Genomic DNA, 16,738 nt, shown 5'->3' with positions numbered 1-16,738 from the left:
TTTCACTTTTGTCTGCACCAACACATGCATCTTGCAATGGCAGTTGTGCATGTGCTTGGTGAGGCGTTCCATAGGGTGGCACAATTTGTGTTGCATCCCTTAGGGACCCTCTTTAGTACCTCCGGCCCTAGCTGCCATGGTACCATTTACTAGGGACTTACAGAGGGTGCTAAATGTATTTCCAACGGGGCAACAATTGCCCAGTTTTGAGAATGAGCTCTGGCACTGGAGATGTGGTTGGCAGGAACTCTGTGCACTTTCAGTGGAAATCAGATCGTGTACACCATGTCAAAAAGGGTCACTTTCCTAAATCACCACTCTCTGCCTCTCTATTCTCATTGTTCCACAGCACTGAATTCATCACAGTGGCACTCTACGCCTAGAGCTCACCTTTACTGTAAAGTGATTTATGTTCGTAAATGGATTGGCAGATCAGTGTGGGTATAATGTTCTCAGTATTAAAATAGTTGTGGGTACTGTAGGTTACAATTTGTGTGCTTTAGAATTGTGTGGTGTCTTAGTGAAGGTATAGCAAAAGCAGCTGCCGATTCGAAGTGAGGTGCATTAACAGTGGTGTGTGATTTTGGTAGTACCACAGAAGATGTGTTTTTTTAAGCTTTATTTTGAGTTTCGATTAATCACGAAGTATAAAACAATATCTAGCCACCTCGATTTGACAGCACATTTTCAGTACATAACAGCAAGGATCTCTGCAGGTTCTTGTTAAAGTGCTTTGCTAGTCGTGTGTCCAAAGACACGCTTGTTGCCTCGTATTATTCTGAGACTGTCAGTAGGAACTAATTAGATCAATAGAAAGCAAGTCGAGGTCGCTTTGTCAATGCAATATTCTTATCCCTTTTGCAATCTGTGGGTTTATGGCATGTACTGCAGAGACTCTCTTAGGCATACTGGGAACGCAAAAAGGAGCCATGTCGAGAACACATCAGTACCACGAGTCCCATTTATCTCACTTTCATACATATTGGTCGAGCCTTGGAAATATTTTATGGTTCTTGGAGTAGAAAAGGTGAAAGTAAGAATTTAAAATTATGGCTTCAATCCTGAAGGAATTGGTACTTTAACCAGTGCATGTGCGGATTTGTTCAACAACTCTGGCAGCCTTTCCTTATTGAAGGTTATATGAAACCTGCACAACAACTATGGAATTTGTTTTACCTTTTTAGGTTTGACTTAGCTTGTTTTGTCTGTGAAACATGGCGTTGGTCTCCATTTTCCTGCCAATTTTGAATGTTTTTTTTCTCACGCCCCCCCACCTCTTTAGTTGGTGGTAATCTGTGATTTTTGATTTTTTACCAAATTTTCTTATATTCGAAAATATGTGAGATTTGTGTGCTGAAGCCCCCCCCCTCCTTTATGATTTGGTAGGAATATCCACACTTACTTGCTGTACCTGCAGACAGTCCATTTTAAAGTAATCTTTCCAGCATTTTCTCGCCAGACTCTTTTCTCCAATACTTTCCACTCCTATTTCAAGTCCATTCACTCACTGAGAATGGTGCTGTCAAATCATCACCCCGTTTTATGAGCATTTTCTCCCTTAAAACCATAGTATTTTAACAACCCACAAAACCATACCTTGATAACATTCCTTGAAAGCCTTGTGTTACAATGGGAAAGGTCTCATGCATAGGTATGGAGAGTGTGCATCACTGCCCCAAGATCCCCTTCACAAGCTGAAGGTTTTTGACTTCCACCACAGCAATTACCTGTGCACTTGAGATCCTCTCTGTAACATGAATCTAGACCCAGAGTGAAGCGTTGAGGTTCTGAGTGGCATATCCTCACAGTAGCCAAGTGGTACAGAAAAGATGGAGGGTTGAAGAGAGCCCAGACAGCAGCTTTATTTTGTAAGAATTTTCTTATGATTTCAGGCATCCTTTGCCAGACTGAGGAGTGTCAATGAACGGGCACAGAGTCTCTTTGAAGCTGAGAGTTCTCCCTGACATTTCCTGGCCCATTATTCTCTGGGAATGCTATGCCCCTCCACCCCAACACACACATGGTTAAAAGGTAAATGAGTGGAGCCGACTGCCAATCTTTTGAGCTATTTTTTGGCTTGCCTTGGACCAAGGCAGTCCGAGCTCCCCCTACCTTCCAGTTCACGCTGCCGACAAAGACAATGGACAAGTCTGAATGAAATAAGTAAAAGGGCAGAACTGCCTAAAACCAGTCTCCGAACAAATTACTAGAATCCACAAATACTGTCTGACACTTTATTATTGCAAAAAGGTAGAGCCTCATGTAGTGTGCCTAGATTTATTTTCCTGACCCCAATGTCTCCACCCGGTGATGTGCAAGAAACTCTTCGAGCTAATCTGATTGAGCATGTGATATTTTATTTTGCTTTTGTGTGTTGGCAAACTCCAGTAGTAAAATTGGAGAGTGCAATGGGAGAGTTGTGCACACATCTGATTGAAGTACTGGATTAGTAAGGGCTGCTACAGGAGAGAACACATTTTGTTGGCGGTGGCTGATATATTTTTTCATACCAGTATCTATTACGTACTAGCATAGTTAGGGGATTAATGGGCATTGGAAATATGGCACCCTTCCATGCTACCAAAGCCATTGACTAAAGTGCTCTGGAAGAACTGTATTTGGGCCGTGTACTGGTGTTTCAAGGCTCACATCAGTACAAGATTGGGATTATGGAGAACTCATTATTTTCAGGCAACATTCAATGTCTAGCTGCAAGCTAATAGGTGAACCTGCTCTCTGATCATTTAGGCCTCTGTTGTTTCTAGCTTTCTCTGGTAATGCCTCTATCACCATAGGTATTGAGGGTCTTGCGCAGGCTGATATGTCTCTTTAGTCAACTTCGGTTCTATGTACATACATATAAGTATGTATGTAGCACTTAATGTTACTTGGTTTCTGAGTAGAGCACTCCTGCCTTTGTGATCTTGAAGTGCTGCAAGTTGTTTTGAACTGCAGGTGTTCGATTGCCTTAGCGTGCGTTTTGTGGTTGTGCATAAGATTGTTTTGCATGTATCAAGATGTATCATATAGCATTTCTAGTGACAGATCAGATTTTTAAACGCAACTGGATTCTTGCATGCAGTGCCTATATTTTCTGCCTATTATTGTATTTATTTATTTATTCATGTCCTTTCCTTTATTTCAGGTCCTCTACATCCAGGCATTTGTGCTGGTTTTTCTCCTTGGGAAAGTCATGGGCAAGGTGTTTTTCGGACAGCTGCGGTTGGCTGAGATGGAGGTAAAGGGGTCTTTTGTTGCCATGCAAACGGAGAGCAACCAAACCAACATTACAGCGTTGTGTACGACAGAATCACAGTGGTGCATGATGGATGCACAGGAAAGGAAGGGGAGAGTGCAGTGTCTCATTCCTAATAGAGAACCATCTTTAGTAGGGACCTAGCTCTGCAAAAGGAAACAAAGCTGCAGACACTGAATTACTGCTATATTAATGGGACTATTTGGAGGGTGGTGAATGGGGCTGTTCACCAAAAAATGGCAGATACCATGTTCACCCACCTGGTGGTTCCCTGCTCCATGTAGAGGTGATGAAAACTAGGTGTTTGAGGCATATGAGCTGCAGATTACACACTGTGCATAGATCGCCATCTGGTGTTGGGCTCTGATGTTTTCACTATGTTATTGTCCTGCAAAAGTCTTTGGAAGTCATGAGATAGGTGACTCCTCCTGGACCATAGTGCGCATGGGCATCGGCTCCATCTTCAGATTGTTTTTTTCCGCCATCGGGTTCGGATGTACTTGTAGCGCTCCAGTTCGGAACCGCTACCGATTCTATTTTCGACACGCAATCCTTCACCCTTTCGACGATATTGTCTCGATCGCGATCCGAGTTGACTCGCATCTCAACACATTTGAAGTCCTCAATTCCAATCGTCGACGAGTGCCTTCAGGCCTACCTGGGCCTCGGTATCTGGCTCATGGAAAGGACTCCTTTCAAGAAGTGTCCTCAATGTGGGTCGAAGTTTCCCCACACCGATCTGCATGAGGTGTGTAACCTCTGCCTTTCACCGGAGCACGAGGCCAGAGACTGTGAAGCTTGTGCCGCATCCTGCTCCAAGAAGACCATTCGAGATCGTAGAGCGCGAATGAAAATGGCTCGCTCCTCAACTCCAATCCCCGACGACCTCTTCCAGGAAGGCGTCTATGTACCAGAACAGGAGAGCATCAAACAAATCCTCGGCAGCGAATCCGAAGCGGAGGAATTCGACATCGAAGAAGTCTTCATCCTCATTGCCGATCGCTGCTTCCTCATCCAATCCTTCGGCACCAAATTCCACAGGCACTGAACCATCCAAGCATTCGGTACCGAAACCCCCAGGCACCGTACTATCTACTCCAAAACACCCGGAGCCGATTAAAAAGCCATCCCCGAAGACTCAGGATCCATGTCCTCCGGAGCCGAAAAAACCCTTGGTTTCGAAGAAGCAACCAGCTCCAAAACCAACCACAGAGCTGGTAAAGCACCACAAAACCATACCAGAACCACTGCCTCAAGTCTAGTGAACCCAAAAAGTCGAGAGCCGAAAGAGCAGCCTACGCCACAAGCTTTTTATACCTGATCCAAAAATAAATTCAAAGTATTTGGTCCTTAGCAATCAATATCAATTAATTGACGACGCTTGGACCACAAGGCTAACAAATACTTGGAAAGTGCAAATACAATAGAACTCGATGTGTCAGTCTTAAAAATTCTAAAAGCAGGTAAACAATGTTTGAAACCTAAGTTTCTGCAAAGTGGAACCAGCCAATACTTCCTAGATTCCTAGATTAATATAAAATTTTATACAAAAAAGGAACGTGAACTATAGGTGCTATGTACCTAGTCTGTAGTTCAGTTATGTAGTCTTTTTACGCTCATTTGGCGTGTATTTTAGACTTCATGATATTGACCAAAATGCTTCATGAGCCTTATGCGTGTTGTTGGTTTTTTTTTCTCGTGCTACGTTCAGCGATGGTTTTTGCAGGATGCGATGTGCCCTCTTCCCCTCAACGCGGCTCCGCACGCCAAATGATCGTAAAAAGACTACGTTACTGAACTACAAACTAGGTACATATCACCTATAGTTCACGTCCCTTTTTGTATAATACACTTTAACATTTACATTCATGTGAGTAAGGTGGGGAACTTTGTGCAATTCCCGTCCTGAAGGAGTTTTTGACTCCCAAACATGTCCATGTAGACACACTAACGAGGTTGATGTACATAATTATACACTAGCAACCTCCCACTGTACCCCTTTTAATGATACCAGCCTGGGGCTTAATACAAGTCTTTTTTTTACCCCACGAGCCAGGTATTTTTTAACTCTCACCACTCCACCACTCACGTTCATTACCCCACACACATATTCCACAGATAGTGCTCCCACGTAGTCGTCGGTTGTAGCACGCCGCACCCTGTAGAGGGGGTGCGAAGACCCCGATGATGAAGCATGACACCAAGGGGCCTGTTGGTGTGTGAGGGGTATTTAAACAACAGTGTGCTCCTCACCATAGTAGGGACCTCATCAGCACATGCAGGATTTGTGGAGGAACCCCGAGTTCATTTAGAACCCCCCAGAGTTTGCCCCGTGGGACCAGATCAAACGCGGACCGGAGGTCCACGAACACCATGTAGAGGCTGCCACCCTCGATCTTTGCCGTTTTCCAATACAATATTAACATGGGGGATGTGTTCCTCCTGAACCCCGCCTGAAGGGGACTTAGAATATAGTGTTCCTCCATCCAATCTAACCTGTTGGTCCAAAATGAGCCGCACAAAAATATTTTGGGGACGTCTATAAGGCTGATGGGCCTGTAATTGGCTGGGAGCAGAGGAGAGTCCTTCTTATAGATCGGGACTATTTCCGCACCCAGCCAAGTACAGGGTACCGCCATGCCTCTCAACACTGCATTAAAAACAATTAGCAGATATGGGCCCCAAATCCCTGGTTGATGCCTGAAAAGGTCCCCCATTACCTCCTTATAACGCAATCTCAGTGCACAAATTTTAGAAGTGGTACTGGCCGACATTACTGCCTTTCTACAGGCTGAGTTGTACCAGGACGAGGCTGGTGTTCTTTTCCTCCTCGCAGGAACCTGGGGATTGAGAACCTCTGCTAGACTGAGGACTAAGTCAGAGTGGATGGAGCGTAATGTTCCGTTGAAATCAGAGGTTGGGGTTTGGGTAATTAAGGCCTCAACCTCCAAAAATCGAGGCAAGACTATATTATATGATTTGCCCAAGTCATCTGGGGATTCTAGTATTTTTCCCCATTTTACCCTGCGTCTATTATTTAATATGGACAACCCTTCACCTGGGCCATGCAGATCAGGAGGTGGAATTTCCATTGGACCCGGAAAGACGATTTCCAGGGATAGTGCATTGTGATCGCTGTCAGCCCTGGGAATTACCCTAAAATCAATTACTTTGGACCACATCCTTGTTTCGACCATGATGTAGTCCAAACGAGATTCTTGGCTCCTCTTTTTAAAAGTACAGATCGATGGAGTATCGGACGGTGTATGCCCATTACAGGCCCTTAAAGAGTTGTTTACGGTGAGGGCCATGATCTGGATCGCCAAGGGAGACCATGACTTGGGGCGTGGGGATTGACAAGGTGGAATAGCCCAAAAGTCATCTTCGCCCACAAGGGCACCCTCACTCGTTCCCAAAAGGGGCTCGTAGTGACAGTTCTCTTCCAGGGGATACTCATTAATAGTCATAAGCACTGAATTATCTCCGCCCATGAGCGGGGACCCGGAACACATAAACAATATACATATATATGTGTAAATATAACCAAAAGTACTAAGTAATTATACACATATACATGTATAATAACCATAATATGCAGCCTAACATTAACACTTAGGCTAATCAAACCAAACCTTACACGTTCTGAAGCATGAAAATATGCTGTATATAAATGCAATAAAAAGGCATGAGCCTAAAATGCATTTCATAGACATGAAAAACCCTTTTATTTTCATCAAAGAACCTGTTGTAAACAGTTATTAGCCTAAAAGGGCTGCATATGAAAAAATGTCTGTGTACAGAAAATCAGACTGGCACACTGCCTTTAAGGCCCCAGAGAATCTGCACACTTTGCCTTTAAGGCCTCCAGGAGAACTCCGTTCCCATCATGCCCCACAGGTGACAGTTAGGTCAGTTCTTTTTTCCGGCTTGTTCTGTGAGGAACCTGGAACTTGAGCTCTGCTCATTTGAAGTATTTTCTGTCAGAAATTGGTTTTTTCTTGCCTTTTTTTGACAAAATATAGCTTTTGTGGTGGTTTGTTATCCTTTTCTGACTAAGCTGTTGGTGTTTTTTAGTCAGAATGCCACCTTTATTTTACAAATGTCCTTCCTGTGGGAAGAAGATGTCGAAAACTGACCCACACTCTGTTTGTGTGGTATGTCTTCCAGCTTCTCATAAGGTGGAAGAATGTTATCACTGCCTCAACCTTTCAAATAGAACTTTAAAAGAAAGAGAAAATGAGGTTGCTGGGCCTTCTGGAGAGAGAAAACCGTGGTGAGAAGAGTTCTAAAGGCCTATTACCATCTGCTAAGCCATCTTCTCAGCCTAAACGTCGAAGATCAGCGTCTCCAGAAGGTAGAACTAAGAAACAGCGACTCCAGGGAGCGTCGGCGTCAAAAGAGATGCGCTCGACGTCGAAAACAAGGTCGACGTCGAAGAGAGCTCCATCGACGTCGAGGACTTCGCCGGTGAGGCAATCGCCGTCGAAATCCCTTTCGACGTCGAGGCAACTGGTGTCGATTGCAGTGAGGACGACGTCGGGTGTGCAACGCTCGACGTCGAAGGATCGTATGATGTCGACGTCGAGGGACGAGAGATGTCCGACGTCGAAGGATCGTGTGTCGACGTTGAAGGAAAAAGGTTCGACGTCGAAGGATAAAGGGTCGACGTCGAGGAAGAGTCATTGGTCGACGTCGAGAGGGAGACATACGTCGTCGAGGAAAAGATCGACGTCGAGAGAAAGGATGACGTCGAAGGATTCGACGTCGAGACCTAAAAAGAGAAGGTCAAGGTCTCCATCGCGACGTAAGTCGACGTCGAAGCATGCTTCGGGCTCGAAGCATGGAGTGTCTAGGTCTCCCCCACCTGATCATAGGTCGGAGTCGAGACTATCAAGACCAGCCTCCCGGACCTCAATTAGGTCTTTGTCGAGGTCAGAAATAAGTCCCGAACCTAGAGTGGAGGATTCCCCGCATGATCAGCAAGACAACAGATCTGCAGTGGGGCAAGGGATAGTGCACCAGGACTCTTCTGTGGTGGCTCATTCGGGCTCAACCTCAGGGCAGGTGTCAGATGACAGACAGTTGGTGCCCAGACAGCGGACCCCGTCTGGTTCATTGGTCTCTGAACACAGTGCAGCGTCGAGAGCTTCTAAGTCTTCCGCAGAGCTGAATATTGTGCAGGTGTCACCTGAAGCTTCACCTGAGCATACAGAGCGGCCTATTAACTTGTCACCGAGGTGGTTGGAAAGTTTAAGGCATTGGAAGATGCGTCCGATAATGGGGGAGAGAGCTCCGGTCCCTCGGACGGAACTGCGTTGAAGATCACGCTCAAGATCCTTAGTGAGAGAGAAATCTTGTTCAGGGGAGCGTAGGAGGCAGCGATTGGCAACTCCTCAAAGAAGACGTAGAACTCCTACTCCATTGTCTTCGTCCTCTTCAAGATCTTCATATAGAGACTATTCTCCGACTATATCTTCTACTTCTCCTTCCAGAGTGTCTCCAGTAGACGATTTAAGCACATTTAATGATGTATTATGTCGTGGAGCGAGTAAATTCAGCATCAAAATGGCAGTTCCCCAAGTAGCAACGTCAGTCATCTTCGAAACCTTGCATCACAAGACGACTGGCAGGCCTCTCCTACCGTTAGTGCCCGGATTGATTGAACCAGCAATGAGGACATTCCTAACTCCGGCCACGGTGGGGTCAGGTCCTTCTAGTATTGCGAAGAAATACAAGGCTCCAGAGGAAGACCCAATGTTTTTGCGGTCTGACCCACCACCAGACTCCCTGATTGTAGCAGCAGTCAGAAAGGCGCATTCGGCAGCATCTACCTCTTCTGCTCCACCTGAAAAGGACAGTAAGAGTATGGATTCCTTGGGGCGATGGATGTGCAATACCTCAGGATCGGTCATGCGAGTGGCCAGTGCGGCTGCTCTATTGGGCCGCTATGACCGTCTGCTCTGGGACTCAGTGGCTCGTTTTGCAGATAAACTCCATAAAGAGGATCAGAAAGACTTCCTGGAAATAGTGGAGGAAGGAGGTTTGGTGGCTAACCAGAGCATTAGCGCGGCTGCTGATGCTGCAGACTTGTCGGCTCATGGCTATGCACACAGTGTTTGCGCAAGACGTACAGCCTGGCTTCGCCTTACGGGGCTAAAGCCGGAGGCACAGAGGAAAATGGTCAATTTACCTTTTAATGGATCAACTCTGTTTGGATCTCATGCAGACGACGAGATGTCTAAGATGAAGGTGGAGTTGGACACTCTTAAGGCTGTAGGCCTTGAGAAGAAAAAAGAATTTAAACGTCGGGGTACTTTTCGTCCCTATGACAAGAGATCTTTTCAGCAAAGGAGTCAACAAACGAATTGGTCTTCGCAAAATCAAGGCCAGAATCAACAAAGATCGCAATTCCAGCAGCGGCGGCCTGGACGAGGCAGAGGCAATGGAAATAGGCAGCAGTCATCAGCTGCCAAGCAGCCTCAGAAATAATGAACGGATGCTTCCTCTACAACCGTGTCCCACTCCGGTTGGAGGAAGTATTGTGCGTTATCTGGACGAGTGGAAACAGATCCCGAAGGACAGATGGGTGCTGGATGTCATTCAGAACGGGTACCTTTTGAGATTCAAGAAGGCACCCCCTGTCATGCGCCTTCTAAAGATGGTACAGTGGAATATAAAGCGCTTGCAACAGGAGGCGAACGTCCTCCTGAAGAAGGCGGCCATAGAACCAGTTCCTTTCCAGCAGAGAGGTCAAGGCCTGTACTCTCGATTCTTTCTTGTGCAGAAAAAAGGTCCAGTCACAGAGTTCAGACCCATTCTGGATTTGAGGCGACTGAGCAAATTCATTCGGAAGGAGAGATTTTGAATGCTGGCTCTTCACCAGATCTTCCCTCAATTACACCAAGGGGATTGGATGTGCTCCATCGATCTAAAGGACGCTTATTTTCATATTCCAGTATCCAGAAAACATCGCAAATTTCTCAGGTTTCAAGTGGCGGCTCGTCATTATCAGTACGCAGTGCTCCCTTTTGGCCTGAGATCAGCTCCCAGGACATTTTCAAAATGTATGGCTGTAGTGGCGGCTTGTCTTCGAAAGAGTCGGATTTTCATATATCCGTACTTAGACGACTGGCTTCTGAAGAGTTCATCCCCATCGCTTCTAGAGGAACATCTGTCGATTTGTCTTCAGCTCATGTACAAGTTGGGTCTGCAAGTCAACTACAAGAAGTCGATAATGAACCCCACCCAGAAGATCCACTACCTGGGTGCTCAGTTGGATACAGAAGTAGAAAACGTGTGTCCTTCGGAGGAGAGGTGGTCATCCATCAGAGCGAAGTGTCTAGTTCTCCTTCAAACTGCACGTCCGACAGTTCGGCAAGTGTCCTCTCTCCTGGGGTCAATGGCGTCGTGCATTTTCATCGTGCCAAACGCACGTTTGCAGATGCGTCCTCTACAACAGTGTCTGGAAGATCAGTGGAAACAGAAGACGGGATGCTGGGAGGACCGGATTTATCTCCAACAGTCTGCAAAAGATTCCATCCGGTGGTGGATGAAGAAGGTGCATGTGATGAAGGGAGTCCCTTTTAATCAGGACCCACCAACGCAGACTCTGATAACAGATGCTTCTCTCCAAGGCTGGGGGGCGCATATGGGCCCTCTGAAGGTACAAGGGCAATGGTCAGACTTCGAGAAAGGATATCACATCAATCTTCTCGAACTCAGAGCGGTCCATCTTGCTCTCAAGTCCCTGGCGCCATCGCTACAGACTCGGTCCCTCCTGGTGCAAACAGACAATACAACTACAATGTATTACTTAAACAAGCAGGGGGTACCAGATCCAGGACTCTTTCCATAGAAGCCCAGACCATCTGGCATTGGTTACTTGCGCGAGACCTGACCATGACAGCAATTCACCTGCCGGGAAGTCTCAACACACAGGCGGACGACCTCAGCAGAGACGTCGAAGCGCACGACTGGGTTCTCAACGAAGACGTCGCGCTCAGTATTTTCCAGGATTGGGGAACACCGGACATAGATCTGTTCGCAGACGCAGCAAACACAAAATGCCCCGTCTTCGCGTCCAGGTTCTACCAGGAAGGGTCTCAAGGGAATGCCCTTTTGATAGATTGGTGTCAAAATTTGCTGTACGCCTTCCCACCGACACCGTTGATACCAGCAGTGATCAATCGGCTGTACAAGACTCACTCCAGAATGATTCTGATTTGTCCAGAGTGGCCACGCCAATGGTGGTTCCCAGATCTCCTCCAGTTGTCAATAACACCGCACAGGAGATTGCCGTGTCGCCCGGATCTTCTGTCCAAGCAGAAGGGGCAAGTGTTTCATCCCAATCTGCCCTCCCTGCGATTGGCAGCATGGCTCCTGAAGTCATCCAGTACGGACACTTACAGCTGAATCCGGAGTGTATGAGCATCCTTAAGGAAGCAAAACGGCCTTCTACGAGACAATCCTACGGTTTTAAGTGGAAACACTTTTACCTTTGGTGTCAGAATAAGGGTCTGGAACCTATTCATGGTCAAGAAAAGGTGATCTTGCCTTACCTTCTTTACCTTGCTGAATCTGGTTTGCAGTTTAATTCCATCAAAGTCCATCTTGCTGCAATAACTGCTTATAGAAAATCGACAACACAGATATCTTTCTTTCGAATGCCTGTGGTGAAGGATTTTCTGGAAGGGTTAAGAAAGGTTTATCCTCCAGTCAGATCTCCGTCTCCACCTTGGGAGCTTAATGTGGTATTGACTAAATTAATGGGTCCCCCATTTGAGCCGATATATAAAGCGTCTTTGCAACACCTGTCTTGGAAAGTAGCGTTCCTGGTGGCCATCACTTCTGCTCGTAGGGTGAGCGAAATCCAGGCTTTGTGTTGCAATGAACCGTGCACAGTTTTTCATGGAAACAGAGTGGTGCTCAGGACTCATCCTGCTTTCCTACCTAAGGTGGTGTCGGATTTTCATATTAACCAATCCATAACATTGCCTACTTTCTTTCCGAACCCTTCAAGTCCGGCAGAACGGACTTTACATTCATTAGATCTGAAAAAGGTTTTGAAATTTTACTTAGATAAAACAAAGTCTTTGAGACAGACGGACCGTCTGTTTGTGAACTATGGTCCTACAAATACTGGGTTGGCAGCATCCAAGAGATCCATTTCTAGGTGGATAGTGTCTTGTATCTTACTGGTTTATCAGCTAGCCCACTAGTCTTTATCAGGTAGACCTAGGGCTCATTCTACTAGGGGAAAAGCTTCTACCACAGCTCTCCTTAGGAATGTGGCTATGTCAGAGATATGTAAAGCAGCTACTTGGCGTTCAGTGCATACGTTTACACGCCATTACTGTTTGGATTCTGATGCACAGACTGATGCACAAGTGGGACAAGCATCACTCAGAAATTTGTTTGCTAATACTAGTTAAACACTGTGATTTTAAAGTATGACTATGCTTTTATCTGTTCGCCCGCTTCTTGTGGGTATGAGCTTGCTACTCTATTCAGTGCTTATGACTATTAATGAGTATCCCCTGGAAGAGAAGGATTAGTTACTTACCTGTAATCCTAGTTCTCTTCCAGGGGTATACTCATTAAACTCATAAGCACCCTCCCGCCTCCCCGGGCGAGCAGTAGCATTAAAGTTTAAGGTTTCAATATGTTTAAGTGCAGATTCCTGCTAAAGTTTACTGTACCGTACAAAAGAACTGACCTAACTGTCACCTGTGGGGCATGATGGGAACGGAGTTCTCCTGGAGGCCTTAAAGGCAAAGTGTGCAGATTCTCTGGGGCCTTAAAGGCAGGGTGCCAGTCTGATTTTCTGTACACAGACATTTTTTCATATACAGCCCTTTTAGGCTAATAACTGTTTACAACAGGTTCTTTGCTGAAAATAAAAGGTTTTTCATGTCTATGAAATGCATTTTAGGCTCATGCCTGTTTATTGCATTTATATACAGCATATTTTCATGCTTCAGAACGTGTAAGGTTTGGTTTGATTAGCCTAAGTTTTAATGTTAGGCTGCATATTATGGTTATTATACATGTATATATGTATAATTACTTAGTACTTTGTACTTTTGGTTATATTTACACATATATATGTATATTGTTTGTGTTCCGGGTCCCCGCTCATGGGCGGAGATAATTCAGTGCTTATGACTTTAATGAGTATACCCCTGGAAGAGAACTAGGATTACAGGTAAGTAACTAATCCTTCACATCACCAGCCACCAAAAGATTGCAATCACTGGACAGTGTACTCAGGAAATGGGAAAGGACATCAATGGTTGTAGACACAGAGGACAGACTAACAGGGCGTGAGTATACATTCACAATGGCTAGTTTGAAAGAATTTGACCATTTGATAACTACACACTGAACATCGTCAGAATAAGTGACCAACTTCTTCCCCATACAACCCAGATGGAGAGCGACCCAGATAGTGAGACCGCCTGAAGGTCTTCCTTTCCCTCCCCACCTAGCAGGAACATGGTATGTGGCAAATCCCACTCTAAAGTGTTCATCCCTGGCCCAAGTCTCTTGGAAGAGGCAAATATCTTGTTGGTCCACCAGGGACCCCCACTCTGTACAATTTAGTTAATGCGTCAGACCTGCCACGTTCCATGATAGTACTGACATCGACCTCAATACAGTGGCATTGTTGTCCACTACAACACTACCCATAGGCACTCCTTTGCAAAAGTTCCGATCAGGGACTGCGCTATATGGGGCAGCCCTGTGCTACCCAGTACCTCAAGACCCATTACCACATTAGGCACCTGGGTGTGAGTAAGAGGATCTAATGTCGTCGTGGACGGTCTGCTACTAAAAGACTGAAAACTCCATCCGATTTTACGGAGCTCATGTATTGGGAGGAGCAGACAGTATGCAGCTTACTATGCTGTAGTCAATCCTCCATTTCCAAGCTGCTGTACCTATGATGGGTAGATGGGGGACTCTGAGCATTGGGTCGCCCATACCAGCCCCTCTCTAGCCTACCACTGCCACGATGCGTTACCAGGGACCATTCACCTCCACAGTCCGGTAATTCGTTAGAAAGATAAAAGAAAGACAAAGGGAGGGATTGGATAGTTGACACGCTGCTATTGTAATTCCAACTACAAATATACTCCACAGTAGGGGGATCCTTAAAACTTACCAGCATCACCTGTGGTAGTTTTGGGACTATGACCCACCCAGGAGACCCTACGTACCATCAGTAGTTCACTGGTAATGTGAGAGGGCAGTGGTCTATTGATATTGAGCCAGTGGGTCACTTTATTTTTTAGGGACAAAAACGATTTCTGAGCTGGATCACTTATTTCAGGAATCCCTGTCAGTGCTACTAGCTAAGGGCTAGTTTCAGGCGGTAAATCAATTCTAAGGGCGCCCTGGGGTGCTGCCGCGGCAGATATCTGCCCACTCTCCTTTGGTTTAGCTGTGGATGCTGGAATGTTAATTCTCGTGTTTTCAGATAATGCGGGCAAAACATCTACCGTATTAGGAGTTGAAGCTTTATTAGCATCTGAGGTTGACAAGACAGTATGAGGAAGGGCATTATGTGTCACAATCCCATCGGGCACAGAATTCAGTTGGACCTTGCCCAATTGTAAGCAAATTGACTGTCTTGTCCACAATGCCCCGTGAGGCTAGTTCAAGCTGAGAAAGCTGATACTCAATTCTCCCTAGTCTCTCTTCTAACGGTCCAAGTGTGGATCTCACAGAGCACCCAATTTTGTAAGCAAGTGGTCCTCTGTCATCTTTGTACCACTGGTAGGCTGAACCACGTCTGCAATCATTGACCCTGGGCTCAATGCAGTTGATGGCGGTGGGGCGTGGCTGATGGGATCACTCAGAGCATCACACACCTTGTTAGTAGATGTAATATCACTGTCACCCAACCCTTTGCAAATTTCGACTTCCTGCCACCACACACAGTGCGCTTTCTCTTTGGTTTTGCACCCGCATGTCTCTCCTGGAGCATCCGGTCACTTGATTTCTCAGACGAACTGACCGGAATAAGAACATCATGAATATTTGGGGCCTCTAGTGTTTGTGAGCAAGCAATCGATATATTGTGTTCATTTTCCTGAGGAAAGGGTGGGGTGTGAACAATTACCGGGACAAGAGTTCTGTTTGCGTGGCTTTCGCGCTCGGGTGTAAGAGCAGTGGCAAAATGACCCATTGAAGAACGTTTGGCCATGGTAAGATCTTGCGCCACCCGGCGCTCCATAAGAATTATCCCCTGATCAATGAGTTGGCTCTAGTTAAGAAGTTGTCCAAAGTTCCTGTTAGTTGACCTGTAGCAGCCATAGTTTTGTTCCTCATTTCGCGTACTGCCATGCTGCTAATGAAACTTGTCGCCCGCAAAGTACTTACAACGGGCCCAGGAGGTGTGCTCAGCAAACAAACGAGCTAAAACGGGCCCGGGCTTTGCCCGGCTCGTGTCCACGCGCGTTCCTCGACGCGGAGGACGTGGCCCAATATATAGGGCGTGTGGGAGGGGGGGGGAGGGATGGAAGAGGCAACAGCGTTGGAGCACAGGGGCTGCTGGTCCTCGCAGTCCCGCAGCAACAAAGCACAACTCCGGCAACACCACCTCCTCCTCCTCGAGCGGCACCATTTGGATTCAAATTTGCAATCAAAAAGCAAAACGTACCTTAACTATTCCACCTAAAGCCCACTCTAGAAGAAAATTAGGGGCTTCAATGGCTTTCTTAGGGAATATTCAATTAGATGACATCTGCAAAGTAGCTACATGGTCTAAACCACACACATTTGCAAAACATTATTGTGTAGATGTGCAAGCAAAGCAACAAGCTAGTGTGGGCCAAGCTGTACTCAAAACATTATTTCAAACAACTGCAACAGATACTGGTGGTCACCGCTAAGGTGGAATACTGCTATACAATCTATGCACAGTGTGTAATCTGCAGCTCATGTGCTTCGAACGGAAAATGCCCCTTACCAGTATCCATCTGTTCTTGCCATGTAGAGTTGCAGAGTTACACACGTCCACCCGCCTCCCCAGTTACCTCTATCTGTTCCAGTATTATCTTATTTAGCTACAGCATACACTGGCATATTTTCTGTTTCTCAGAAAAAACGCCATCATATACCTTACTGGCGAAAAACAATCTGAAGATGGAGCTGATGCCCATGCGCACTATGGTCCACAGGAGGAGTCTCCTATCTCGTGACTTCCAAAGACTTTTCCAGGACAATAACAAAGTGCAAACATCCGAGCACAACACCAGATGACGATCTATGCATAGTGTGTAACTCTCCAGCTCTACATGCCAAGAACAGATGTATACTGGTAAGCAGCATTTTCCTTCTTGCAGCAGCCTCTCAGCTGGCTCAGATGCAGAAGCCCTTGATCTTGTGGACTATTGTGCTACTGGGCCTCCAGGTCACCATGATGGTTACTGTGCTTTTTTTAGGGTTTGGGGACTGTTGCTGTTTTTCCCGGTCTGT

General features: G+C 46.1%; 1 protein-coding gene across 2 annotated transcripts in view; it reads left to right on the top strand.

Annotated features, from left to right (window-relative positions):
• Positions 1 to 16,738, top strand: part of SYVN1 (synoviolin 1) — a 267,012-nt gene that overhangs the window by 82,115 nt on the left and 168,159 nt on the right. For both annotated transcript variants that reach the window (XM_086938027.1, XM_086938028.1), the window contains exon 3: positions 3,146 to 3,238. In XM_086938027.1, the coding sequence (XP_086794153.1) occupies positions 3,146 to 3,238 (93 nt within the window). The remainder of the gene's footprint in view (positions 1 to 3,145; positions 3,239 to 16,738) is intronic.

This window comes from Lissotriton vulgaris, chromosome 9 (genome assembly GCF_964263255.1).
Source record: "Lissotriton vulgaris chromosome 9, aLisVul1.2, whole genome shotgun sequence".
Classification (NCBI taxonomy): Eukaryota; Metazoa; Chordata; class Amphibia; order Caudata; family Salamandridae; genus Lissotriton; species Lissotriton vulgaris.
Note: the sequence above shows the minus strand (reverse complement) of the source record. Positions and strands in the feature narration are given on the sequence as shown.